The sequence below is a fragment of the Hippoglossus hippoglossus genome, chromosome 4, assembly GCF_009819705.1.
Source record: "Hippoglossus hippoglossus isolate fHipHip1 chromosome 4, fHipHip1.pri, whole genome shotgun sequence".
Lineage (NCBI taxonomy): Eukaryota > Metazoa > Chordata > Actinopteri > Pleuronectiformes > Pleuronectidae > Hippoglossus > Hippoglossus hippoglossus.
In genome coordinates, this window is record NC_047154.1 from 22,580,906 (window position 1) to 22,608,868 (window position 27,963).

Genomic DNA, 27,963 nt, shown 5'->3' on the forward strand with positions numbered 1-27,963 from the left:
ACGGGCCATGCTGTCAGTTAGTGCTGGCACCTTGTTGTCGTAATGAACCGACATCAAGTCAGAGGACGGCACAGAGAGGCTCCACATGCGTAAAAACATTCACACGGGGGGAGACACGTCAGAGGTGTCAGGGAAACGAGCGCGTCAACGTCAGCGTTTATTAGCTGGTGGAAAAATTACACTAATGCTCTCACTAAAGCTCGGTGGAGAGGAGACATTTGCTGGTTTCCTTTAGATTAAAACAAACAGTCTCGTTAAGGGACACGCTACCTAATTTGTGGTACATTTAAAAACATGTAGTTTAGAGAGTAATGTGCAGAGACTCCTTTTTAAAATTGTTCGGAATCTAGTGACAGACGAAACAATCTCAACTCAAGGTCATTTAGCGTTTAGCTCTTGCATCGGCAACCAAGGGTATGATTTGACCAATTGTTGGTTGGTTTGTGAATTTGTTTGTCAGCTAGAATACACACAAAAAAACAACAAGACAGATTTTTTTTTCATCGCAAGAGAGGGTGTTTTTCAACATTCTCACCGTTTTCCCCAGAGAATAATTCAAGGATGTTGATGAAAACAAAGCATATTGTGTGATGAAGATATTCAACAACTGTTTGAGGTAAAGAAAAAGCCTTGAAGCAGAGATATTCAAACAAAATGTCTTTATTTAAGAAATTATGATTCCAGACAAGGTTAAGTTATAAACAGCAACATTGAAAGGACTCTCTGTGTACATGATAATACACTTGGTGAAAATACTGAAACCACAGGCGATTGACTTTCTGTCAGATGCGTCTGTGTCCTCAATCATTTCATCATGAATATCTGGGTATTAGAATTCCACTCCACAGCTGTCGGGAGCTTTAACCTGGTATGAACAGACCCTGACTACTTCACAGCCTCCTCCTCCGCGGTCTTGCTGCCCTCAGCGCTTTCTGTGGCGGTTGAAATATCATCGGTGGAACCAGTAATGTCCTCGTTTACACACTGATCCCTGCTGCTATCACCGCATTGATCTACAGGTTCCTCTGTAATAACCTGCGTGTCACCAGTGGAGCTTTTGGCATCACCAAAGCTTTTACCACGCAAGTTAGTTTCTTCAGCATTATCCTCCTCCTCGTCACTACTGTCCGTAATCTCCCCCTCTTCTACCTCCTGCTCCCCTGATTCTCTCCTTGCCCGTTTCTCCCGTGGAGGTTCAGTCTCAGGACTGGGCCCCCGGGCTCCTGCACAGCTGTGGGCTCCTTGTGTTGTGCGAGACCCGAGCGGGGATGGTGAAACTCTGGTCAAATCTTCCTTGTTGTGGTCCACCTCTTCACCCTTTGTTGCAAAACTACTCCGGGCTGACGCAGGCTCAGCTGAAACAATATGACCCCATTTGTGTATTGCATGATTACACAAGACTGTTGCAACAGTATATTTCTGACTTGTTGTTTGAACTAATACACAAGTGATCAGAGTTATCGTGAATATTCTCAGGAACAGCTGGGGGGGGGGTCATGCTTGAAGAGAAAGGGTGAGAAAGCGAGGGTCAGTGCAGACAGTTTGGGAGTGATGACGCCATGTTTTGGCTCCATGCTCGTTTCCAGGATGAGGCAGCATGCCAAGCAATTAGTTATGTAATAAAGTAGGGTGGACGTGTGTGAGAGAAAGACGGCAGAATAAACGACTGTAAAACAATAATTGTGAATTATAGCCAATTACTCCCCAGAAAGATGTCCCCACAGTCTGGTGAATCATAAAACGCTTGAAATGATGTGCATGAACTAATGTGCGTTAAAATTTACTTTAAATCTCAGAGACGCTGGCCAACACATTACAGCCTATAGCCCCCCCCCAAAAAGGTTATCCAACTGAGGCTATGTTATGAAAGATTAATGCAATTCAACTTTTATTATGTGTGCTGTAACATGAGAGAATTAAAAAGATGGCTGCTACTTGCATAATGTAAAAGGCTGCACGTTACTTTGACCACATAAATTTGAGTTTGAGTTATGGATGCTGCGTCCTCAACGGACCATGAATAAAAAACACACCTGCTGCAGTCAAATGTTGCTGAAGATATAATTGGTGTGAACGTTTGACAGCATGAGAATCAATTACAAACTTAGATTTAGTTGTGTAAAAACAGTTTCATAAACTTTTTAGATTAGTTGTGTTATCTTCCAGGTCTCTGGCCCTGTTCAGGCCCGGTATTAACATCTGTCTTGAGAGATCCGATCAAAAAGCTCTAAGCACAGTTGTGAATGCACCTAAGATCCAATACGTGACGCATTCGAGATCCGATCACTCAGATTCCATTCGGAGGTGGACTGGGACACATCTGGCTATTCTTTTAGTCGTGTTAATGCAAAATGTTTCCTCAGCTGGATTGAAGGAGACACTCAGCTGATGTCCTCTGACCCGATAAAGTTTAATAATGAACCAAAGTACTTTTACATTTCTCAGTGTTTTCTCATTCAGTAGTAAAATCCTATTTAATAGTTGGAGCAATTCATTTCACTCGGCCCCTTCCTGCACCAGCAACGGATCCATCTGTATTCAGACTGGCTAAAAACATCAAAGTTTGTTCTCTGCCAACAAAAATTACATAGAAAAGTGAAATCCTATCACAAGACAAATGTGGGGACGTGTTCTAATGCCAGATGTGAAGGGAAGACCTTGCAGCTGTCCACTTGTGATCCGATCACTGGAGATGTATGTTAATACCAAGTGTGAACAGGGCCTCTCAGGGAGATGTCTCAATTTGGGATACGGCTCCGTATTCGTTACGCCAGTCGTCACACGTGTTGATTCAACATGTGTTTTCTTGTTTCAGAAGCTGACACATTTCCATCTGTATAACAAGCCCAGCAGACACCAGTTTGTTGGAGAAACTTCTCTCACCGTTGGTAGATTTGACCCTTCTCTAAAAGCACTGGCAGCCTGGAACTTAATGCTGTGAAAGTAGCCTCAGGGTGATTGTTTTGATGTTTGTTAATGAGGATAACCTTCTCACCTAAACCCACTGAAGGGCAGCTACATTTGAAAGTAAAGATGTTGAGACTAAGCTGCTGGAGTCAACAGTGTGTAGCTTCATGTAGTTCAGACACTGACCGACTGCTTGCTTCCTGTACGGAGCATGCGAGAACATCAACAGGACTTTATCCTCACTGAACGTGCTGCAGCCGCAGGGAGCGATTGCTCGTTATCACTTCCTGCCTGGCTTCCCAGGCTTTGGCATGTGCAATTATCAGGATGTTTCTATGGTTAACACTGTAGCAAAACAGTGCAGCACCAAGGCCTTATCACTGAAAACACACACACACTCAGACTAAAATTACCTTATTCGTCATGTAGCCCGTCTGGGCCTGACAGAGTAATGATACTGGGTGACTGTGGTCTTTTCTGACCACACTAACCCGACTCAGAGAGACACTGTTTTGCCAACTGTGCAAATCTGAGTGGACGGAAATTGCTGAAAGCTTCTTCATGATATAAACACTGGAGGAGACAAACAGGTGAGGCAGAAGAAGGCTGACCTGCTGTTCGCTCTTCTTCTGTCATCTGTCACAACTCATGAGGTCACTGTTTAACAGTAAGCCATGCTTAATCCTCCTTCTGGCCATGGTCACCGCTGAGGTTAACATGGTGTGCATGATGCTGTGCAGAGCACACTCATTTCCGTTGGGGTAGCGTGTTACCATAGTGAAAAATACGGGAACAAGGAGACTCAAAGTCTCAGCTGGAAAACCCAGGACATGATACAACTCTGCTGGAATCATGGGAGTGGAGATAGGTTGGTTTGGGGCTACGTAGAATTTCGACTCATGTCATACATGCACTTCTGTTTAGTGACAGAAAGATGGGATGAATATAGGGATGAAGAAGTTATATTTTGTAAGTAAAGAAAGAAAGAGTAGGTTAGTGTTGATGCAGAAATAAGCTTAAGGACAGGATGTAGGAAATTTGTAGAAGTTAAAATCAGATAAGGCTTTCTTTTTTTACCTGCTCCTTTTAGAGGATACTCCTTCCAATGTTCTCTGAGTACAACATGCAGCACAGGATATTCAATCAGGGTTTTGTAACTCAGGTTGTCCCTCAGGCTCTTCTGAATGTCCAACTCGTGGTACCTATTTCAGATCAAATTGACGCACGCACGCACGCACACACGCACACACACACACACACACACACACACACACACACACACACACACACACACACACACACACACACACACACACACACACACACACACACACACACACACACACACACACGACAAAGAGGAGATTACAAGACAACGCAATTACATGATGCTAAAGGTAAATTATGTGACATTAGACTCATTTAAGGTAATTTCAAGTTTTTAGGTGCCAGGCAGCAGCAAAGACAGAGGGAAAACTTGGCCGGAACTCTTTCACCAGCAACTGCCGTTTTTCATTTCCAGCCGCCTACGGCATGTTGAGTGGGTGAACATCTTCTGAGGATTGATACTGATTTTGAGTCACCTCTTGGCGAAGTGAATTCCCTGGTTGGTGCTCGTCTCAAAAGATGAAAATTGGCTTTACAGAGATGCAGAAGTGTCACTCTCAAGTGAATCTCAAGTCCTTTAGCTCTTTGTATGAGATGACATCAGTCGAGTCTCGTCTCTAAATAGCCCTGGCAAACATTAGCAATGGTCATAAATCACTGAATGGTTAACTAGATGTTTTTGGGAGACGTGACTTTCCTCAACTGATTCATAACCATCCAGCTCGGGCTGTCAGCACCGAACAGGAAGGCACCATATATTTTGGGTATATCTATTAACTGGCACCGTCCCTTCCAGATGTCAAGCCTCTGCCAGACTGACGATTACTGAGCCATTGTTTCTTTTGCTTAGAGCACAAGCAGACTGGGAACCATGCGGGTAGACACCCACTCCCCCCAGGGAATCAAAGCCCTTTACTGTAATGTGAATGTTTTTTTTTACTGGATGGATAGTTTCCAGGAGAGCCCTCACTCCTGGGAGAGTTTGTCTTAGGTGGGCTAAAGATTGATTTCATATGATCCCACAAATAAACGGCCGTGTTTTGGCACTTCCTCCTGGACGGTATAAAGGAAAGAAAGTAAGAGTCTGAAAACGCACAGGAAGTGTCTTGCCACAGTACAATGAGTGGTTGCATGGTATTTCAGACAGACCTCTACATCAGAAAAGTATAAATAGCCTCTGGGAAGCTGGACGCAAAAATATGGTGGAAGGATAATCTGTATAAACCAGCTTGTGGAGCTGATACTGCAGCAGGATATCTAGGACTGCATATATTTGTAATGTGGTTGAAAATGGGGCTTCCGTCAATTGTCTTTATGTCTAACTTTTAATGAATGGGATATTCGTAGATGTTTTTGTATTTCTGTGAATATACAAGCAAAAAACAAACACAAAGGTAGAAGATTGTGGCTCTTCATGGTGTCGATGGGATCATTAGAGCTGCGTCCATTTCTAGAAACACGGCTGGATGGCTCAGCTAACAACACGCACACATCTGGTCTCTATACAGTGTCCTGGTGGATGAACAGAACAGAGACTGGTGTTCTCTTCAGGGAGGCTTCTTTCGCTCCATGGCTGTGTCAGGAGATGATGGACAGTAATGAACTAGTCCCCACTGGTGGCCATTGGATCCGTGGCATTATTCCCAATATTTTGACAGCTCAGCAGATCTTGGCCACTCTACGACAGCGTGCTTTTCATTCTGCCTTCAAGGGAGGCAAATTCAGAACATGCATAAAGACTCTTTTCTGCAAATAACCTGGCCCGCGATCTCAGCATAACATCTGAGGCAGACTGCAGTGGAGAATACGGATAACCACAAATTTATCCAGCAGAAATATTACCGCACTGTAACCGTGACACTGACGAATTAGGCAATATTAACTGCCGCTATTTATGCCCTGCTATTTTAGTAACAATACCCAGTACAAGTTCAGCACTGCAGGAGACCTGAGGAAGCAGCTGCTGTACTGAAACCAACCTGAACATAGCTCCAGGCAAAGCTGAGGGAGAGCGGATCGACGGGAGAGAACAAACTGCTTGTGCAGGACAGAAACATCAGTGTCCTTCAGGCCCAAAACAGTGGTTAAAAAAGTAGACTGAGGTTTCTTTTTTCTGGCTGCTAATGTAAAACCAGCATCTCTTCTTCAAGTCAACACTGTATTAAGGGGAGGTACGGGTACGGGGAGATGGCATCTTCTGGATCTCTGGGGTGGAGTGAATAAAAATAAACACAAACACCCAGACGGGTATGAATGCTTCTCTTGATGCACAGTCCGTCGTCTTTCCAGTAAGAGGATGTTGACCGGTCACACGTTTATGTTTAGTTTAGCACAAGAGCTCCTTTATTGGACCTGCTTGATATTCCCGTAGACCTTCGACAACAAATAATGCAATCACGACCTTTGTGTTGTACTTGGCAACAAATGGCAACCTAGTAGACATGACCGGTGCCAACACTAATTAACTTTCACTGAGCTACAGCGCCCCCTGCAACCACACGTGGATGCAACCACAAACTGGATGTGACCTCAGTTTGGAAGGGTCTCTCTTCTTATTCGAGCTGCACTTTGGCAATGGCCGTATTATGAAACTCTAGCAGTTCACGTAAGGTGATTCTCATTAGCACAAGCATCCTAATTTCACCACCGCGATTCATCCGCCCTCAGGACAGTGTTGACACTTAACACTCATATCTAATATCCGAATGGCAAACTTCGACAGTTCCTCATTGTGCAAACCCGGGCTTAAGGCAATGAAGTTTTGACAGGAAACTGTTACTGAGGTCATACAGAGAGTGAGATTTACAACCCCGTGAATTACTCACTACCCCAGACATGATAAGACACGGTCAAAACATTCCTTCTTCTTGATGCTGTTAAGTGAAGCGCGGCTGTTGTGACTCAATTATAAAAAAATTCCAAGATAAGGGTTCAACGTTGATATGACTATTTCCTGATACCAACCACCTTAGTATCACTAAGTGAAGGAGAAACTGGTAAAGCTGCCACACTGGGTAGAAGTGGTTTGTGTGTATGGGAACGTATAGTTAGAAGTGTAGGTTCTTGACATATGTATTTATCTCAACAGGGATTAAATAACATTACATTAAACAAAGCCTGAGGTCATATTTAAGACAGCATTTGTAATTAACAGATTTCTGGTCCTATTTTTAAGCAACAAAATAATGACAAATATGTTATTACCTCCACTCAGGAGGTTAAGCTTTCACCAATTTGTTTGTTTGTTTGTTGTCACCAAGTTTAAGCAGAAACTCATCAATGGATTTCCAGGACACTTGGTGGAAGGATTGGAAAAACGGCAGAGAGAGAATCCATTATATTTTAAAGGGTGGATAGAGGATATTTTTATGACTTTCTTAAACGTTGCAAGATTTTTGGACATTTTCACCAATTTCCCAGAGAATATTTCACGGATCTTGATGAAAACAATCAACAATGAGCTGATGATGAAGATGATGATGATGAGTGTGTGCACGTTTGGGTCTTGATGGGGATATGTGCTCTACTGTGTGCCATTCTAGTTTTTTAAGAAACTGTCTGCAGACGCTTGCATCACTTCATACTATACTTTCCTGGTGTTTTTTTTTTTGTTGCATCTGTTGATTCAGTTGATCTGGACGACAGATTTTTCGGTTTCCGCCGTGATGTACAGTTACAGCGTTTCCCCCTGAAAGCTTTATGGCAAATTCCAACTGTTGCATGTTTGTCATTCTGGGGGGAGACCCAGATGATCTCCAGGTAGGATGACCTCACTTGTGTTCACCGTATAGATGAGTAAATGTGGGTTTGCAGAAGAAAAAAAAAAGATTTGTGAGTTAAATTCCTATTTAATGTTATTATGAAAGCCTTGGCTTCGTCCTAGGAGGCATCTGCTATAATCATCAAAAACATGTGCACAGTTGTGAGCTATTACACACACAGTCATGCATGTATACCTGTTACTACAGCCAGTGAGGGAAGGGAATCCATACGTTGAAAAAGGTTTCTGGCTTTCACGGTCCCTTTCTCTGGCTCACGCTGATATAACATTACAGAGGGGTACATCTGTGACTTGTTTGTGGTGTGTGAGTGTAATCAAGTCTTCATATGTAATCACGGAGGAGAAACTAGAGAAAGATGGAAAAGGTTATTAATCACAAATTTTGATTGCACCTATGTGTAATAATTACTCACTAAATGTCTAAGAACGACTAGACCCATGTTTTATGATTTGTTGACATGCTGCTTCACGACGTCATCAAAGTATATCTTTTGTTATTGTTCTGAATGCGAGTGGTCAAAGGTTCTTATTGCACGTTTAAGACCAAACTGTGAATGATTTAAAACATTCTAGAGGCGTAAACGTGGTACTAAATAAGACCTTTGAACTTAAAACCAATATCTGACATTATAAATTGTGTTTAATTATCTTCCGTGTTATTTCATTTGTTTGGTTTTTTAATATCTAGTTTAGATCATAAAAATGTCAGTAACTTTATGACCTTGCAGTATTTTTGATGGGCAGTATTAAAAATACATTGTACTGTTGAATGTAATGTCATTATAATAAAGCTCCCAATGTTAAGGTGTGTAGCATTAGGAATAATGAAAGATTTAAAAGCATTTAAACTCTCATTAAATTCATAAAAAGGTTAGAGGTGACAGCTCATACTAGCTCAAACTCGCATCTCCACTCATCTTTCAGTAATTCCTCTCTATATGCTGCCATACGATATCATTTATCTTGTGAGAAAGTGTGTGTGCGGCCCAGCCCACTGGGCAAACCAAGAAGCAGCGCGAGTGTTACGAGGATGAAGGATGGGAGCTTTCATGACGTTTCATTCTGGCCGGGGGGGGGGGGGGGGTGTAATGATTATAAACACAGAGGATCATCATTCACTCCATGACTAAGTGGAAATGGAGGACAGCCAAAGCATTCGACAGTAGGCGAGGCAAATGGGTGCTACGAATACCATCCTCGTGAAACACTAATAAGACCCTCGTTAAAAAAAAGAGAGGATGGGGGAGAGAGGAGACACAGGACATGAGGATGGAGACAGAAAGCGAGTGAGAAAAATAAAACAGGGATGGGAGATGTAGATCCTATAAAAAAAAAAAAAAGCTGTGGACAGTTTTCTCGATCGATGGCGACTCTCATGTCTGAAAACCCCTTCAGGCCTCGCTCCTGAGAGTCTGTGTAGCCTCGCAGGGATTTAGTGAATTTCTCAGTCAGTGATGTCATGCTCATCAACGGATTATGTCGACTTTGTACATTCTGAAGCAACCAGTCATGACTGGCAGGCCCGATCAAACCGTCGGAGCCAAACATGGATAGGATGCCTGAGGAATGACAGGAGTCGCAACACGCAACACAAGGTTTTAAAAAAGTGGCTTTCCATTTTATTTTCTGTAGTATTTTCAACAAGGCATCATTTGTATTCTAGGACTTTATACTGTGGAGCATATTTACTTTATTTCTTTACTTAGCTTACTTTTTTTGATGTATTTATTGTAAAGTGCAATTTCAAACATCTCAAATCCCATCCTCTGTATTCGATCCTCTGCCTTAAGAGGGTTCAGATGGTTGATAATTGATTTCTTGCTTCTCTTGACTGTTGGACTAAATAAAGGCATAAATACTATAACAAATTAATAAATAACCCTAACCTTAACCCTAAGGGGGAGTGATGCAGACCCTGGCCATGCTGCAAATACCCCAATCAGTCACTGTAATAAAGGCCTTATTTCCATTCCAACCATATGAGGATAGATGATTGGTTAATCTAAATAAAAAGATTGTGTATCTAATGTTATTGGCTGAAAATGCTAAAGCATTACTACACTATATGATGTCATGTTCTGACTCCATAGTGGATCATGAAGATTCATTCTTTCGATATCATAAATTATAATAACGTCCTGACTTCTTGATCGTGATTTCTTCATGATGTCACTGATATGACATATGATTGGGAATTACTGATTAAGATGATTTTGATTAAACATAAGCTTCAGATTGTCTCTATTTAATGTTAATCATCTGGAAACGGTGAAAAATCCATTTATCTGTCCACACACACGCAAAAACAAGAGGCCTCACAAGTGGCTTTTCTTCCTTTAACTGGATTAAACCCTGTTAACAGCAAGAATTCACCTTCTTCAACCCTTTGAGATCGTGACCTCTGCTTCAACTCATTCTAGTCACTTCATTTCAAGTCAACCGAGAATATTTCACATTGTTGAACATGTGAAATAACACAGGAAACAAATCTCACCTCACGGAGTTGGCCTTCCTGCCCTCTGCCTTCAAGAAGACCTTCACGTGATTGGACGGGGCGTGCACGTACACCTTCAACCTGGACAAGAAGTTCACATCAACACAGGACATTAGAGACTCACATCAAGTAAAGAGACAAGAACAAAAGATATGGGTACATTAACTGTGCAGTTTTTCTAATGGCCACAGTAAAGGTGAAAACACAAAGAGCCCATTGAGCACAACAGAGACCTAAATGTACACTCGTCTGGCACGTTGACTGATAGGCAGCATGCACGGGCTCTGAAGTATCTTGTGTAAGGGAAACTCCTGAATTGCTACTGACGGCCACAGCACCCGAGCCTCGGAGAGTTAACCTCCGCTCACTTGACTCCAGGCTAAGCAGGGGCTGTGTCTAAATGGCTGGTGTCTGTTCAAAGAGCTCCACCCGTCTACAATATGCTTTACAGTAGTTTTACATTAGACCGTTTACTGCCGATTGTTATCAGCACAAAGCTTAGGTCAGAAGAGTCAGATCGCTGCTCTGTGAGAGGGTCACATTCAAAACACTGAGCGTTTCCGAAACCAAAGAGCTTCTTCAAAGTTCATGTCGGGAGAAACACGAGCCTGGGAAATGAGAAAGAAAATGAAGCGGGAGCAAAATTGAAAAGATAAATGTGGGGAAAGAGGATTGGCAGGAATCAGACGGAACACGATGAGGAACCCAACGGATCCTGTGTGAGGGAAACTGGATGGAGTTGGTTGATATGAAAGATCAGGATGTAAAATTGTCTCAGAATAACTGGCTCATCGACTCAATGGAGAACATTAACACTCATGTGAGGTGGCACAGATCAGTGTCAAATGTTAAATTCATTACATGACACATACGCTCACATTGTACAGTAAATTTCAAATTTAAACAGAAAATATATTTGAAATTTGTTGTGGAAAGGAGAAAAGAGTCTTCAAAATAAAATACTCTTATCCGTTCCTTTGTTTACACCCAGACTGGATTTGTACCGAGTCTGTAACTGACGCATAATCCCTGAACACACTGCTGCCAAACTCAATTACAGGGGTTCTGGTCTGGCGTGACTTGATTCAGGTCATCAAAACCAAGGCTGCAGTAAAACAGCTGATATTTTTAGATGAAGAATGGTGTGTGGCCAGAAAGTAAATCTCAAACTTTTACAGCCACTGCAGTTCTGTGCTTTAACGAGTTCTGCTGCTAATTAACCTTTTACTCGAGGAGATGTTGAAAAATAGAGAAGAAATTACGTCTTAAGTCACATTAACATTAAGACACCAACTGTGACATATGATGGAGTGAGTGGCCATGATCTCCTGTGAGACTTAGAAGTTAAAAAAACAACTTTATCTGCAATATTCAGCGATAAAACCTTTAAAATATCCAGATTGCTAAGCAGAGTTTGTTGTATTTGTTACAGCTGGCGGCTTCTGGTTCAGGAAGCCGGGGATCATGGGTAAAATCCCATGATATCCGCTCTGCTGTGTTTCAGTTCAGTGAATGGGACTAGGCAGTCATCGCTCGGACATGGACCCCAACAGAATGAATCACCACTGGGCAACAGAGGGCGCTGCTGCGCAGTAAAAGTTACATAATGTTGCTTTTAACTCTCTGATAATCGACCGATTGATCAACTAATGATTTGGGCTCTATTTTTAACAGCTGTTTCATATCTACTGCAGTGATGCTCAGGCTGCATGTGGACAAGTCAGTTTTAAACAATACACTAAGCTCATAATCTGTGTAATGTGCCCGAGACGAGATGATGCAATTACAGATGAATGCAACTGCGTCACACTGGTGCTGAAATCGCTGGTTTGTGTTTATTATTATTACGCTATGCTGCTAAAAGTGCAGATTGTACTGTAGCTACATTTCAACAGCAATTACTATGAGAAATTCAATTAGCTCGGTTTTCTCCACTTTTTTCCCTCCAGTTGTTATGAACAAGACAATCCACAAACTAAACACAGCTTCACAGCGGTTAACAACAGTGAAACTGCTCCTTTGAACTTCTCAAGAGGAGAAAAAACAAGCCGTCATTATCCTTGAACTTAAAGGTTTTCCAAGCCGCATATCAAACCAGTGTTGATTTCTGGGCCTGTTATTACATTGTTAAGTTTTCTGTTTCTATTCATGAGTCCAGTGACTGAAGCAAAACAACCAAGTGGTTGAATTTCTACCACTGAATGCACGTCATTGATCTTCAGGTTTCTGGCTTTGCACCGCGATTCAGCAGGAACTGTGGTCAGTGGCAATAAATCGAACTAAAAACCCACAGTGGCACGGCTAAATATACTTCAGTCAATACCTCTGACTTACTGCCAAGAACTCAGGCACAGTTTTCATTTGAGCTCAAGAGGGCAGACAACGAGAAGAAAGATATAAGATGGAACAAGGCTCACTTCTGGCGAGTCACAGGGTCCGACTCCGTGGGATGGATATAAGGCGTCAAGAGCTGCTTCAAGGTTTGACCGTCAGACACCCTACAACGAAAGAGATGGTGGAGGAAAGAGCAAATGTGAGAGAAAACATGAACATCAACTTCAAACAACATTATGATTGTTACTTTTATAATATTCGGACTATTGAAAGGGCCGTTGATAGTCACCATTCATGCTTTAACAACATTTTTGACTAATTGGAATATTGTTACATGACTCACCTCCTCTGACTGAACTCTGTCTTGCTCTGGAGAAACATGAGCTTCAGATGCCACATGAACTGTTTTTCCCTGAATGAGACAAAACACAAACAAATTTTTAGTTTCTGCTTTTTTATATATACAAAAAAAACACAATAGTGTTTGATGTCTGTCAGATGAGGTCACCGGTGCTCTCACAGTATCCCCAACACAAATGTCCTTGTTTGAATTCTGAGCATTAAATGGATTCAGTCTTAATCTCTCCAAGACAATACGCCTGGCTGCTTCCAAGATCTTGTCCATCTGTGTGACTCTGTGTGTGTGTAAATGAATAAATGAGAGTTGCCATGGAGACCGTGACATATACACTCAATACTGGGACAGCAGCTGGTGGATATCACAGAATGATCTCTTCTTCTGGGGTAATGCTTTGGGGCAGTAACTATTAAACGTGGTTGGGTTTTTCTGGGTTGCTGGGCGTGCTCTACAACCAAACATTTATTCCCCAAACAGCTGCTGCTGTGCTCATATTTACTACTGTCACCAGGATTCAGAAATAGCCAGCAAAATCTAATATCTCAAACAGTGCTGGAGATACAAGAGGATGTGATTCCGGCCTTTTTAAATATGTTAATAATTACAGAGCAATTACCAATAAATTGCTGATTAAAGTAACTCACAGTAATTTAAACTGTTTGATTGTTGAAGATAACAGATATATTGTAAACGGATATATATATATAAGACAAGAATGACACAAATGCTCAAACAAGCATGCCAGGCCAGTAGGTGGCAATGAAGTCAACATCAATGCTTTGTCAAATACCACAGAAAAACCTTGTGAGCATGCTCAGTGAGCTTATTCTCCTGATGACTGGTTGATGTTGTTGCTTCTGGTGCATCGTCATTACTCTATGCAATAGTGGGCATGCACAAAGTAAGCTGGGTTGTACTTGTACACACGGATACACAGAAACCAGAGATTTAAACAATCTGCACATTGAAAGGCGTTTGTACCAATCTCAGTTTTTCGTGTCTTAGAATGTGGTTTGTCTGTGAATAAGAGGCCCAAACGTCAACGCAAACTATCCACGGGCTGTATCTGACTTTAAAGACAGGTATGACTTTGTAGATAAACACAAAAACAGAATATAAGCTACTGGCACATCGTCAGAAACCCAGTCCAGAACAGTTTACCACACATACGGAGCAGTGAACATAACTACAAGGACTTGTGTGGACCAAGACCACAGAATTTGCCACACATAGGGTGGAGCCGATTCATCAACCACTTCTCCATCAGAGGAGGAGGACTGAGGCCTTGATGGATCTGAGGAGTGAAGATGAAACATACCCTCAGAGAGATGCAAGGTTTAATTGTAAAGTACATGCGAGAGACCTTGTTATTAGGGCTTTGGAACTCACCGAGAGAGATTTAGAGCAATTGGAGGTTTCTTTTGATATGTTTAATATAAAACCTTTGTGTCCTTGGATTTCAAATAATTCTGGGGGGTATAAAATGTTTTCTTTTTAAATAACACAGATACGGATCATTTGGTGCGTGTAGTGGAGGACTGTGGATCTTCATAATAAACCAGTAAATCAACAAAGTCATTCATGCCCCGAGGATCATTATCGTGCGCACTGAATGTCCTGCCAATCTCCGGGTCTCTGTTTTACTCTGGGCCAAAGGGTTGCTCAAGCAGGCTGATGGACAAATTGTGATGCAAAACTACAACCAGACTCAGATGCAGCCAATTCAAAAGCTGCATTTTAATGTGAGAATGAATTTGACCCCAACTTGGCCCAAGATTAAAATATGTATTTTACATTTAATGTTATACCCATGTTCATAAATGGAATCAGAAGAATAACCACAGCAAGTGTTTCATTCTCTTTGATATATTATATTTATCACAAAATCCCCTTATATTTACAGCAAACAATGAACAAAACAAAGGAGAAGCATATTGTCAGAGACTCTGTAATCAGCTACATGTGTATTTTGATAGTTCTGGTGCTTGCTCTGTGGATCCAGGTGGCACCAATATGAATCAGGGGACTTCTTTCTTGAAACAGAAACAGGATGGGTAAGAGTCGTTCAAAGAAGGAGAAATATGTGCAGAACAGGCAGAAGACCCAATGAAAGGTAGTTATGAGTTATAAGAAGGGTGCGGAAGACGAGAGGCTGGGAGGGGATTCCCTACGTAATTGTAGGAGGTACCCATCACCTCTAACCCCTTAGTCAGAGGAATTTATGTGTTTGCTAGGTTCTGACATTATTCTTTGGTTTGGTGTACGTGCACTTAGAGGTGTACGTGTGTGTGTGTGTTTGCAAGTACATAGGGTGGAGCACCAGGTGTGATGCCATTATTCTGTCATTACAACAAATGGAAACTATGTCTTTCATGGAAAAGAGGCTTGCCCAAAGATGCATGCAATAATTTCCGGCAAGGCCACAGTGCATACCTGGGATAAGAGCCATCATTCATTGTCAGGAGAAAACGTGGAGAGAGCAGGATACAAAAAAGTCAAAACAGAACGCACTTCCTGGTTCCTCTGCAGTTACTGTATTGCTGAAGGGCCTCGAGCAAAGCATTAAAACTCAAAAGGGAGAGAAGGGGCAAACAGTAAAAAGGTAGTTGTGTGGTGCAACTCCCTCCTAAGCACAGGAAAACATGCTTGTTTGAAAAAAGATTATGCACTTGAATCGCACAAAGATTACGCTGAAAGGTTTATACCCTCCACAGAATTCCTTGCCAAAAGAAATTTCCTGCCTTACATGTCCTGCATTTAAGGGCATTTCTCTTTCAAGCGGGATTATGCATCAAATAGCTTGTTGGGCCACATGAACTAAGCCTGAGTGAATTAAATAGGATTCGTATTGAAATGGATAGAAATGTGTTTCATTGCTAATACGGTACAAGTGATTAACTACTCTAGGGATTAAATCCTGATTCCTTTAAATCTCTAGGTTCATGATCTATTGAATTGGTGTAAATCGGCCACTGTGTGTTTTGTGTTTGAATACACACGAGGAAGAATAGTCCCAGAGTCTTAGATTATCTGAGGGTTGCCATGCAGGACAATTTAATATCAGCTCTAGATGTATTATTGTGAGATCCAAATGTAAGATCCTGCCTTTTTTGTCTCACTATGAAACTATGAAATTACTCAAATTATATTGAGTAACATGGGGAGGATTGAAGCGGTCATCCATTGTTGCTTTCCAAGTTTGCTGCCTATTTTCTAAAAAGACGGAACAATAACATTTTGTTTTTTTCTAAAAATCAACACACTTGACGTCTGAAAACATGAAACCCCTAAAGGCAAGTTCACAGAGAACCAGACTTTGAGAGGCTGCTGTCAGCCCCACCGTGGATGTTCTGTTCTTGCTGTGTTCCTTTGTTGATTGGCTGGTTTGTTTGTTTTCCAGCAGGACAACATAAAAACTACTGAACACATTTTCACAAATTAGAGGAAGAATGGGACATGGACCAGGAAGAAACCCATATCCAGACAAAAGGGGCAGGTCCAGGTTCTGTTTAACATTGTGATACTGTAAAATTGTTAGCAATTTCTTTGAGAATAATGCACAGATGTTGATGACTTCAGATATGTGTCATATAGGTGCAGCTTAATTGAATTGAAGTTGGCCCTTGGCGGAGGTGTGCTCTCTACTGGGTGGCCTTCTAGTTGATTTCAGTTATTTCCATTTCCAAAGCTTGCCTGAAGTCAGGAAAAGTGTGAGTGATCATCCCGAGCACACTTCTGTCTTTTCACATAAAAAAAAAAAATGCAGAGGATGTCGTCATGCCTGGCAACAATCAACTTGAAGAGCTGTATAAATACAAAGTCCGGTGTTTAGGCTGTAAGTGGACAAATTGTGACGTTTGTGTATAAATAAATCATAAATATCTTACCAAAACAACTAAAATACATTCAGGCCTCAGTGTGCATGTAGAACAAAGGGCAAGAATCATATTTTGTCCCCCAGTATTAATAATAAAACATGTTTACATTTTCCACTCCTCTCTGGCCACATGTCAATCTCGTTTTTACACAGTTAAGCTTCTTGTGGTCGAACAAGCTGTTTGATGAATAATCCCTTTTGGAGGAAAACTGCCCATTAACAAAAGGCCATGTTAGGTAGCAGACGGCTTATTGCAATGGAATTAAGTTTAAATCTGTGAAATTCTAGAAGTAAATCTCTTTTTTTCAAACAGGCATGTTTTCAGGTTTGTTTTTCTCCGTTAGCCTACTTCATACATTCATTGGCTTTGCTTTGCTTTACAACAGGTGGAAAACTTTCCCTTTCAATGACATGGTCGGCCGAACTAGTTTAAGCCCATTTGCTGCAGTGATCCACGCGGGAGACTGAGAAATGAAGCAGACTGAGGAGGATGGATGAATTTATTAACAAGAACACACTCCGTTGGTTAAGTGATTAGAGTTGGTTATGTCATCAACACCGAAGAGTAGAAAGCCTTATTGGTGGTTTGGCAGTGAGAGCAGAAATCCATCTGGCTGGATTAAAGGCTGGACAGATCCAACACAAATGGCGCAATATGTGCAAAACCATGTGTCATCAGCGGCCGATGCCAGCATTGGGGTGGCAAATTGGTGTCTTTGGGGCCTCATAACTGAGATACAACAAATAATGTAAGTATCCAAGAGCTATGGTTGGTTCCAAGGAAGGGAGGGGAGACAAATATTACTGTAAGACTCTTTCTGCTCTGGCTTGAACCTTAATTTTCTTAGTCATTGCCTACTTTCGCTGAAGAGTAAAAAGACCAACGTGCCAACATGTGTTGGGTCAGAAATAATAATTCAATAGCTGCTGATATATTTTGTGTCCACCTCTAGAGCTGAAGCATCAGTGTGGATTAAAAAACGAGGGAAGGTTTCATGGCCAAAAGTCATTGACACTAAAGATCCTCTGTCCAAGTACAAAATAATGTCATTAAATTTTAACTACAAATCGAAAAACCTAATTATTAAAATGTAGTCTACCAAACGAGACACATGGCAAGTTCATTCCTTCTCGAGCTCATGCAGCACATTCACGTCTCTGGTTAATTTACAGTTTGGAATGTCACTTCGAGCCAGAGAGCGCCGTGTAGCCCACAGTTATGTGGCCAATTGCGATGACAGCGTTTGCAACGCTGATGAAACTGCTGCCTGCCATTCTGATGGGAGTTTTTTTCCTCGGATGGCAGCCGGCGTAGACTCTGTTCTGCATCAGCAGTGGTTAATCAAGCCAGTGATGGCCAGAAGGCTGTCTGATGGAGTCTAAAACAACGTTTGACGAAAGCTGCTGCTGCTGATTGTTACATTTGAACCAAATTCTTCGGAAGGCAGGAGGCGTAGAGCACTTGAGCATGCAAAGTGATGAATAGTCATCCGTCAGCCATGAAATATGGCTCTGTCTGATTTAATTCACGACTGCATTTATTCATCATGTGCAAGATTACATACCGCACTCAGATTTCTGCAAACCTGTGATGAATGTGGCTTCGACATTACAGCATTTTGAAAATTGCATTAATTGGCCTAATGGAGGGACTGAGTTAATGCCCCTCATCTACTGTTCCAGTAGCTGTGGCATGTTAATTTCTTTTGAATGTTTTCTTTTTCTGTATTTTTGCTGTAGAGAAATGCAGCGAAGGGCTTGAACCCATGATGCTGCTGTAATGACGCACTCGACCAGGTGAGTACCAGGGTGCTTAGAGTATTATCATCGAATAGCAGTAGATCTAAGGGATCAGTGTTCTCCAGTGCCTGTGAATATCCGCAAACAAATACACAGTCTCCTTTAACTGAGAGAACTGAGTTAATTGAGCTTGATTCCAAATCTTGCGACATACTGACATACATGGCACAGATCCCCACCAGCTCGTATTTCAATTTATTCAAGTTTTTTTTTTTAAATATGTTTAGTTATTGTGCACAGCTCTGTAATATGTTGTCCAGTCCACTGAAGTGGTCTCTGGGAAAAAATATCCTGCCACGCCAGGCTGAGGCTGTAGAAAACAGAGTTCCACCCTAACACAACTGCTCCCCCATGTTCTGCCAAACGCCAGCTGTTATATACTTACCCTCCAAGGGCTGGACCGAGAGGCAACCTGTATTTCTTCAAACTCTTTACTGTTCATACCTTGTTTTGGAAATTAGTCACCGGCAAGAGGTGGAAAGAAACTAGCAAGCACGACCATTACTTTGCGTACAAACATTTAATCAGAGATACACACGCTAACTAACTCACACTCCACGCACGCACACACACCACCGCCAGGCATGAAAGTGTTCTCGTCAGCTGTCTGCCAGTAATGATCCTTCTCTGGCAGTGCGAGTGCGTAGCATGAATATGTCGCTAACCAGCTGCAGTCACACTGCTCGCACATCTGCTTCTCATATTATGTACTTGTTACATTCTGAAGCACGTTCTCTCTCGGCTCCTCACAATGTACTGTATACCTTTCATCCCGTCCCTCGTGTCCATTTGCTGATCGGCGAATGGTACACAGTTGCGGTTAGTTGAATAATCTTCTCTCACACTGAGACGTGGTGAGACTAACCAGACTAAACAAAGACATAAGACTGTGCAGCTGGCGCATGATTCCTCTACGGATACTGTCATGGCAGAAAAAAGCATAAAGACTCTTCTTGTGTCTTTTACTGGAGCAGTTTAGCTCATTTCCCAGAGGCTCAACCTCTATGAAATAACTTCAACCCCTAAGAGACACGCTGGTCCCTTCCTGCAAAAACTGTCTGTCACCATCTGACAAGTGTTAAGTTGGGAACGAGGGGCGTGCGGGGAACCGGAGGGTGGGCAGAGTCTGCTACTATAACCTGACATGATGTTGCCTCATCCTGAGATGTGTGACGTGCACGTTTAAGTCACTGTCTGTACACACCAGAGACAGACGTGTCAATGTGGCGGACTCCGAGGAGGGAAAAGAGGGTAGTGAAAGGGAAAGTAATGACATGAAACGAGCCCGAGGGAATCACAAAGGATTCTTTTAGTGGCAATCCTGATTGGCACCCAATGTTGTCCCATGGCGTTTTAGACTCGTAAAACTTTAATATGCAGTTCAATAACCATTTTCCTCCCCCTCCTCCACAGGGGGATTAGAGTGGCACAGCTCGGGAGTCAAAAGAAATGGGAAAATGAGGAAGAAAAGGTGCCAAACATGAAGAGACCACCAGTGGAATCGAGCTAAATTGGAAAAAGGCCCGTGTGAAAGAATTACTCACTACTTCAGAGCCTCAAGGAAGCAATGAGCCTTGTCCTTTAAATTACTGCAAGACGCCCGTGTTGACTAAACTGCAATCATCTCCCATAAATCATTAAAGCAACAATAGGGACGAGTTAAATAACAACAGCATCTACATTGTACGTTCGTCTGTGAGTTACATTTTAATCTAGAGGATAATTTAGTGATAAAATTATCATAGATTCTTCTTTGGTTACTTGGTGTCTTTTTTCTCCAGTTTCTGATTATTTTCTCAGTAAAGCCAAAGTCTGTCAACAACCACTAATGCTAACCAGCTACAACACAGCACATTAAATAACTTATTATCAAAACAAATGACAACAATTACAATAAATAAACAATGAAACTAATTTCCAACACATCATAGATGTGGAGATAAGACCGAGCAGTTACACGTCTAATAGATTATTCGGAAACTAGTCATTAACCTGTACAGTCTTGTGAACTCTTTGTCTGTTGAAATGAAAGGATAGTGAGTGTAATGATGTTCAAATACATGATGATTAACAGGTGATTACAATTTAATAAATTCTGATCATTATCATTTAATGACAAAAAGGCCAAAGGCATTATTAAAATGTGTCAATTACTGATTAAACACTATGTGGGCGGAGGAGGAGTCAGAGCAGCTCTTACTCGGTCGAAGCCCAAATTGCTGGCAGCGTGTGAATGGTGTGTTAAGATCACATTTACAGTGCAGCACATTGTAACGCTGTATGAATGAGTGAGTGAATATCACTTGTAGTGTAAAATGCTTTAACCAAAATAATATACTGGGGGGGGGGGGGGGGGGGGGGGGGGGGGGGGTGGGGGGGGTGTTTGTCTGCAGCTTGAAATTCAGATTCAGAGATCTTCAGCAGGAAGTGTGTGTGTGTGTGTGTGTGTGTGTGTGTGTGTGTGTGTGTGTGTGTGTGTGTGTGTGTGTGTGTGTGTGTGTGTGTGTGTGTGTGTGTGTGTGTGTGTGTAAATACACAGACACTGATGATATCTGATGAGAGCAAACAGACTGGCTACAGCTCAGCAGCTGGAGAAGGACCCCCTGCTGTGCCCAGCTCAGTTAGTTATAGACGGGTGTAAATGTCAGTGAGACCTCCACCGCCTCAGGTGACTTTATATCACATTGACGTGATTAAATGTCCGTGTTTCGTCATCATGCCTGGAGATAGCCTGAGGAGAGGCAGCACTGATGCGGCTGCTGTGAGGCTTAACAAGAGTGCCATCCTGTGGTTAAGTTAAACATCACTAATGAAGCTCATTCTGCTGCAGACGACACAGGACTCAGCCTCATCAGAAAACCACGACATGTTGCCTTGGTGACCGAGCACATCGGAAGTCTGACATTGTTCGATGCAGCTCCGACTGAAATTCAAAAAACTGACTTTGTTCTACAGCATGTTCGTGTTTTCTCTTTTCTCTGATACGGTAGAACCGGTGTAGCACATTTAAGAAAGTGATAAATACCTCCACCATGGATGTTTTAATGTTTACATCCCTGTTTGTTTGTTTATTTGTTGGCAGGATTATGCAAAAACTACTCAATTTCCAACTCGACGGAATTTATTTCCAATAAACTTGATGGAAGGTTTGGGGCCTGGAGAGAACTCGCTTTGGAGCAGTTGTGGACTAACTGGCAGATCCAGGTTTTGTGTGTTGGATTTGTTTGACCTTGGCCTCCAGTTATTACCTCCACCAAGGAGATTACGAGTTTATTGGCGTTTGTTTGTCTGATAGTTAGCAGCATTGCAGAAATACTACTGAATGGGATTGCCATGAAACTTTCTGGATGGATGCAGCTTTGTCAAACATGTTAATATCCAATTTGAAGTAAACCTACAGTATAAATACTCTGTATCTGAGCTACTTACTTTGAAAGGAAGAAGGTGGAGTTCTCTCTGCTCTTGCTGAAGGTGATGGGGAGGAACCTCAGAGTGATGTTCATCTTTCTGGCATTGGCTGCCAGCCTCTTTGCCTGGATCACAGAAATCAAAGACAGCTCAGTATGGTAAAGTGTAGAAGCAGAGTAATGGTTCAAGTTTAAATGAAATAAATTCATTGGTTTCACTTTCTCAAATTTGTAAAATCATTTCTAATGTGTATATTAGGGCTTTAGAAAATTGGAATAGCCATAATTTTATAGCAAACACAGTTAATTTAATAAATAGGTTAATGTTATAGTGGAAAAAAGCATTAACAACCATAGTATAATATAGTAATTTCGCAGAAAGAGATTGGTACATGCAAAGTTAAGTTTAGACAGCAGCAGATTCATAAACACAAAAGCCATTTGATCTTTAATTAAGATTTCACAGCAGCACCAGACAATAATCTGATTAATTATAGATGCTGCTGATGAGATCAGCCCTGTCCAGTGAAACAGGTCGTAAAAGAAAGCCTCTGTTCTCATCCTTGGAACTGATTATTTTGGGACCACAGACTGTGTGACATTTCAGTTCAATGGAAAAGTCGGTGGGGGGAGACATCTTGTCTAAGAACAAACTGATCTAAATACCACACATCTGTTCTGCATCCAACAATCCAGCTGGGCAAGTTTCATTAACAATCAAACTGAGGATAACCTGAACTTCTCTTTACCGCTCTCATCTAAATCTGAAAGGACAAGTCTTTCCTGTCTGGCGCTCCTGTTGCTTCTTCATGACTTCAGATTGACGGGTAGAAAGACACAGTAAAACTGATTTATTAAGAGCCAGGGACAGACAAAGGGCCAATAACAGATCGCTGTGCTTGCAGTGATCTGGAATAAAATCAAATCTCTCCCGTCCTCCTGTGCCAAGCCTTTACTTTGCTGAGAATAAGCCTCATTGTTTTGATTGATTTGTGACCACAGGAACAGTCGCTGCCTGGAAGTGGATTTGCCGACTCGCCGCCCTTCGCCTCCGCTAACCAGTCGAGCAGCAGTTTACATCCACGTCCGTCCAGACTCCTACAAGTCTAGTGAAGTCTCTGAAGGAATTTAATAAATAAAGTATTGAGTGTATTTTGTCATAATATGTGTATGAATCTTTGTGAGTTTTGGCTAAAAGTATGTTTTGATGAGGTCACTGTGACCTTGACCTTTGACTGAAGCGCAAACGATATACACTTCTAGGGCAAGAGCGATTTAGATACCAATATTAGGTAGAAAACAAAATTCCGATACCGATTTATCCACTGCTATACATTAAAAATTATGTTGTAAGTAACCTCTACCTTCGACCACCAAATTATAAATCAGTTAATCTTTGAGTTAATGTTGATGCAAATTTGAAGAATTTCCCTCGAAGCAACCTTGAAATATTCCATCACAGGAGCCCAGGAAAAAACATTTTTGAGAAATCATCAAACATGTTGAACTTGACCTTTTCAAACCAGAAGGTTGATCCTTGAGTCCAAGTGAACATTTCTGCCAAATACGAGAGGATGCCCTCGAAGGTTTTGTTGAGATTTCACATTCACAAGACAAAAACGTGTTTTCTAATTGTCACAGCAGCTTTGACCTTCAACCACCAAAATCTAATCAGTTCCTCTTTGAGTTCAAGTGAATGTTTGTGCCAAATGTTAAGGAAATTCCTCAAAGCAACCTTGAAATGTCACATTCCACACGAGGGCCACAAAAAGCTATTCTGTGAGATCACAAAACATACTGACCACGACCTTTTGAAACTAAAAGTTCATCCTTGAGTCCAAGTGAAAGTTTCTGAGGGGAAATTTGAAGGGATTCCCTTGAGGTGTTCCAGAGATTTTGCATATTCAAGGTTTCTGAGGTCTAATCTAATCTAATCATTCCATCTCTGAGTCCAAGTGAATGTTTGGACCAAATTAGGAGAAATTCCCTCACAGATCCTGAGACATCGCTCTAATACGAGTGGAACGGACAGACTGGCAGAGACGCTGAATGTTACATAAAAGTGTCTGTGGTTTGGCGTAACAGCCGAAACAATGACATAACTACAGCCGCACAAACTGCAGAGGACTTTAGAATAAATGTTGAATTTCATAATTGTGTTTCTGTCCAATTAGTTTTAAACGTATTCTACCTCTCGCACACATCTTTTTATATTGATTTATTATTAACAAAACAGTTCACTCTGCTTCTCACATTTAAATCTAATAAAACTTACCTCATGGTGTCTGAATGTTACGTCTTGATATATTTATATACTTTATTAAGTTTCTGTTTTGTTGTTCGAGGATATAAAAACTGTGATATCTCTGTGGATGCTCACATAAATAAGGGGCCTAAATGTTGAGGGAATTTTCTACTCTAAAATCGTCCGTTTCAAACGTTTAGATACTTTAACCCATCGGTAGGAAAAGGACGTACTTTAAAAGTGGTCCGAGGAACCCGGACGAGACGGTCCCTGGTGCTGCCATCAGCAAATCGCCCTGTATCCTCCAGAAACCTGTAGTCTGGACAAACGGTAAAAATACAAAAGGTAAGAGAGATAATTTAGAGCAACAATTTTTTCAATCTTTGAGGAAACGCACACCAAAATCTCAAGGCCCAACAACATTTGATTAAAAATCTAAATTCAACCATGTCTGCCCAAAGGCGCTAAAATAAATATTGCTTGGTAGTTTTGGAGTGAGGAAGGTGCTGACCACTCAGAAGAGCCATCTCATCAAACTGCGACAGGGACACGAAGGCTGCTCTGTCTCGGACTCCGCTGCATCCAGACTTTTCCTTGTGTTTCTTCACACACAGCAAGCTGGAAAATGAACAGAAACAAAATCAGAGTCAGAAAATCACTCTACTATGTAGTGTTCTACATTTATTTGAGGATCCACGAATTGTTTATCACTTCCTGTAACAGTGTGAGACAGATGTTTTTCTTTTTACATTTTCACTGAAGTTCCCAGGAATTATTCATGGACATTGGTGAGAAAAATAAACAGCTTTAGTGGACTGAATGTGTTTGGTGAAGCTTGATTGACTCTAAGTGGCCTTGGCGGAGGAGGTTTGTCTACTGAGCGACATTCTACTGGAAATTGTAGCTGAATAATCTCCTGTCTATCAACTGTCTCAGTCCTAAATAGTATAATTCACAAATCTCCCCATAGTGTGAGGAATTAAGGATTATCTTATCTAATCTTGCAAAAATAAAAAGGAGCCATTACGCTGCATGAGTACATTTACTTTTGATGCTTTAATAACATACATTTAGCTATTTACGTATATTTTGAAAGCAAGACTTTTACTTGTAACACAGTATTTTACCAGAGTTTTATTACTACTTTTAATTAGATAAAGAACCTAAATACTCAAGTCTGCTCAGGAACATTTTTGACTGAAACTGTTTTAAATTAAAACCATCACTGAAGCGAATACGATTATTCCCAAGAGCCTGTAATTGACATTCTGGAAGATGTTATTAGAAAAGAAAAAAAGAGTCATACAAGCATGGAAAGAAAGTCGGATGGAGACAGGTATTTGGCCGGAGTCCGACAGAGACCGTCTCCATAGAGACCGTGTAGCAGGAGCGATGAGCGATGCCCAGAACAACAGGGGACAAAGAGAGAGGAGGTTGGACATCTCCTGGTAAACTTTGAGACGTTTTAATGAAATCTTCAGGTATGACCTTTAATCTGCCTTTTACTATTTCAAGGTTTGTTTTGTGAACGTTTCAGCTTCCGCAGAAAGAGGAACAGGCCGTGAATCAGTCGCATTTAGAGCGGCATGTTGTTCCTGGCCACGAATTAAAGAGCAGTTCAGGCAGTAAGTCAGTTCTAAATATTATATTTCTACATGCAGCCGTAGGGGAGATTTTTTTTAGGATCGTTACATAATACTTCGAGGTTTGCTGCGTTTTAATCAGAAAGAGCGAAGCTACTTCTTTGGTTTTTATTAGTGATATTAGACAAGCATGGAAGACGATTATTATGTTGTACATGAGCTGATTGGAGGGACGGAGCAGAGGATCAAGAGTGAGATCTACAAACTAATACCAGAACATCAACATATAAACAAGTATTTCTCTCTCTGATGAGGTGACAGAAGATTTTGGCTCTTTTCTTTCAGTTCTGGACAAATCTGCCTGCAGACATCTTCAAAGCTGTGAAATAACCAAAGATCATGAACAAAGAGAACTGGTGCAAAAAAATCGACAGACAAATCTACAGCCAAATCAAAATTCCTCATTTTTTCTGATTGTTTACTGACACTGTCCATCGCACACGGTCAAGCAGACACACAAGATTCCTTCAAAGACTTTGTGCACCCATCCCCATCCTTGTCTTACGTTACAACAGCCGAGGGAGAATTTTTTTTAGCAACATCAAAGCTTGGGCTTTAAACAAGGCAGATGGCAAAGTCTGTCCTTGTTTTTCTTTGGTATCAAGTTTTTCTTTCTCTCTTCCTCGTCGTCCTGCGATGCACTAGACTGAGCTCTGTGCCAACAGTGCACAGGTTCATAGAACATTTAGGTTTTCATGTACATTTCAGAAAGAACAGGCCTCATGGAATTGGAGCATTGATCTTTAGTCTATAAACTAAAGGATCAAATTATACAACTTTCATTTTCTTTTGTAAAGAAGATGCTTCTTTATCTTTGTATATATAAATGCATTTAGCAATATAAATATACCCATTATGTAGGTATATGTGCCACGTATACAGTGGTGTAACATTATTGAACATTTTGCAGTAAAATAACTGTATAACTTGTATAAAAGTGAAATAATCTCACCTGCAGGAAAGTGTAAGACAGGCAGGACATCTGTACTTTGCCTCCTCTGATCGACACACGACACAACTGTTGGAAACACAACATGTCAATGGTACAGACACACACACACACACACACACTGAGCTGTTTGACAGTTAAACAGAGAAAAACTGTAGGAGATAAATAAAAAGGCTGCCCAACTTCTCTGAATGCTTCTAATATGTGCTCCAATGCTTCCTCTCTTATCTTTACCTCGAACCATTTCATTCATTCATTTCATTTGCGTTTGTTTGGCATATTTATGCAAAAACTACCGGAGGGATTACCACTGAACTTGGTAGAAGAATGTATTGGTCTGTTCCCCAATTAAATTCATCATAATACTATGACATATCAATGTTTGTTTTATCTTCTTTATGAATAATTGATGGAAATACTCTATGTTTAAATTAACATCATCCTTCCTGAGGAGGTGTGGATCTGGTTTGGACAAGAAAACCTCACTTGGATTATTGGCCACTTATCCTGTGTGTTGTAAATCCTTTTCCATTCTTGAAGTGTCAAGAAAGGACTTTTATTTTTTAACTTACTTTACATGGTACCTCTGTTTACATTTAATTGATTGATTGACATATTTCTAAGCTGACCTCGACATGTAACGTTATCTAACGAGTTATTTAGTTTGTTTTTAAATCAGCGAAAAACTACAAACCCCACATCTGTAACCGGGTCTGTGATAAACCAGCTGTGGAGCACACGAGTTAGCTGTTAGCTGTTAGCCGTTAGCTCCTGACTGTGTTAAAACCACTCACCCAGACAGAGACATCTTCCTCTTCGTCCCTCTCTGCTCCTCCTCCTCCTCCCCGCTGTCTTCCCCTCTGGGCTCCGCCGGTGTCACGGCCCCGGTGGCCGGTGAAAGTAACGCGCACATCCCGGTGGAGCCGCGGAAACACGTTGGACTCAAAGACTCAGAGACTTCAAAACAAACCCAACACTTCCGCACCGGCTGCACGTGGGACAACACTTCCGGTTTGGGAACCCGCTCGGGGGCGACTCCTAGTGTCTCAGCGGCAGAACTA

At 41.5% G+C, this 27,963-nt stretch overlaps 1 protein-coding gene across 1 annotated transcript; it reads right to left on the reverse strand.

Annotated features, from left to right (window-relative positions):
• Positions 1-642: 642 nt before the first annotated feature.
• On the reverse strand, positions 643-27,947 carry znhit6 (zinc finger HIT-type containing 6). Its single transcript, XM_034583272.1, has 10 exons — positions 27,697-27,947; positions 26,906-26,971; positions 24,822-24,928; positions 24,544-24,629; positions 22,088-22,191; positions 12,967-13,035; positions 12,707-12,787; positions 10,290-10,370; positions 3,985-4,109; positions 643-1,355 (listed from the first exon to the last, which is right to left on the reverse strand). Exons 1-10 carry the CDS (start codon positions 27,813-27,815, stop codon positions 886-888), a joined length of 1,308 nt encoding a protein of 435 aa, XP_034439163.1. The 5' UTR covers positions 27,816-27,947; the 3' UTR covers positions 643-885.
• Positions 27,948-27,963: the final 16 nt, after the last annotated feature.